Source organism: Trichinella spiralis (genome assembly GCF_000181795.1).
Source record: "Trichinella spiralis strain ISS 195 chromosome Unknown Scfld3976, whole genome shotgun sequence".
NCBI lineage: Eukaryota > Metazoa > Nematoda > Enoplea > Trichinellida > Trichinellidae > Trichinella > Trichinella spiralis.
The window spans coordinates 1-822 of record NW_003530915.1 but is presented as its reverse complement, the minus strand read 5'-3'; the positions used below and the strand labels follow the sequence as shown (position 1 = coordinate 822).

Genomic DNA, 822 nt, shown 5'->3' with positions numbered 1-822 from the left:
GTTGCACATAGCCAGCGCCAGCTAAACTCGCAACTGGAAAGCATCCAGCACGGTTTACTTTTTTGGGACTACCTGGTAAATTATAATAAATGACATCAATATTAAAGAGAAAAAATTAATACATTCACCAAACGTTGAACAATCACACAAATCAACTGTCAACAACAGCACTTTTACCTGACACTGGCTCGTCGTTGAATCGGACACTGATCAAATGTACTTTCGATTCCTGTGGCGTGAACGATACGCGAAATTTCGCGTTGCCTTCTGCTTGGACATGGTTTGGCAAGTTTCGACCATCAACCGATATGACAATTTCCATATTTCCTGCTCCGGCTTTTCCAGCGTCAACTGAAGAAGAAAAAAATTTTACAGATGCGAAAAAATGAAAATTAACATATAATGAAACTTGAAAAACGTACTGACAAAATTGGTCGGTTGTCCGACTACAACAGAACTGTCCAGACCGTACAGTTTCACCTGAGCAGCATCGTACGCTTTAGCAGTGAAAGGTGAACCATGTATATGCTGATTTGCATATTTTACTGCAATCCTATGCACACCTGTAATAGTTTTCAAACGTGCACGTGTCAAGTCAGAGGAAAAAACTTTTTAAAGAAAACAATTCACTTACCAACTACAAGAGGAGTAAAGCTCACTTGACGTGCTCCATTTCCTGGATTATCAACACTGATCGGTAACACATTTCCCGTTGGATCTAAATTACACAAATATAGAGTAATAAATAAACATATACAATACAAAAGCAAGCTCGTTGTTTGAATACCAGTAATGGTCACATCCAAGGGCGGTTCTTCTTTT

The 822-nt window shown here is 38.9% G+C and overlaps 1 protein-coding gene across 1 annotated transcript; it reads right to left on the bottom strand.

Annotated features, from left to right (window-relative positions):
• Positions 1–177: 177 nt before the first annotated feature.
• Positions 178–718, bottom strand: Tsp_15234 (putative filamin/ABP280 repeat-containing domain protein; the record flags this gene model as incomplete). The annotated part of the gene is made up of 3 exons (XM_003367612.1): positions 178–351; positions 423–563; positions 635–718. Coding segments are annotated over 3 exons (399 nt in total), but the record flags the coding sequence as incomplete, so codon positions are not given.
• Positions 719–822: the final 104 nt, after the last annotated feature.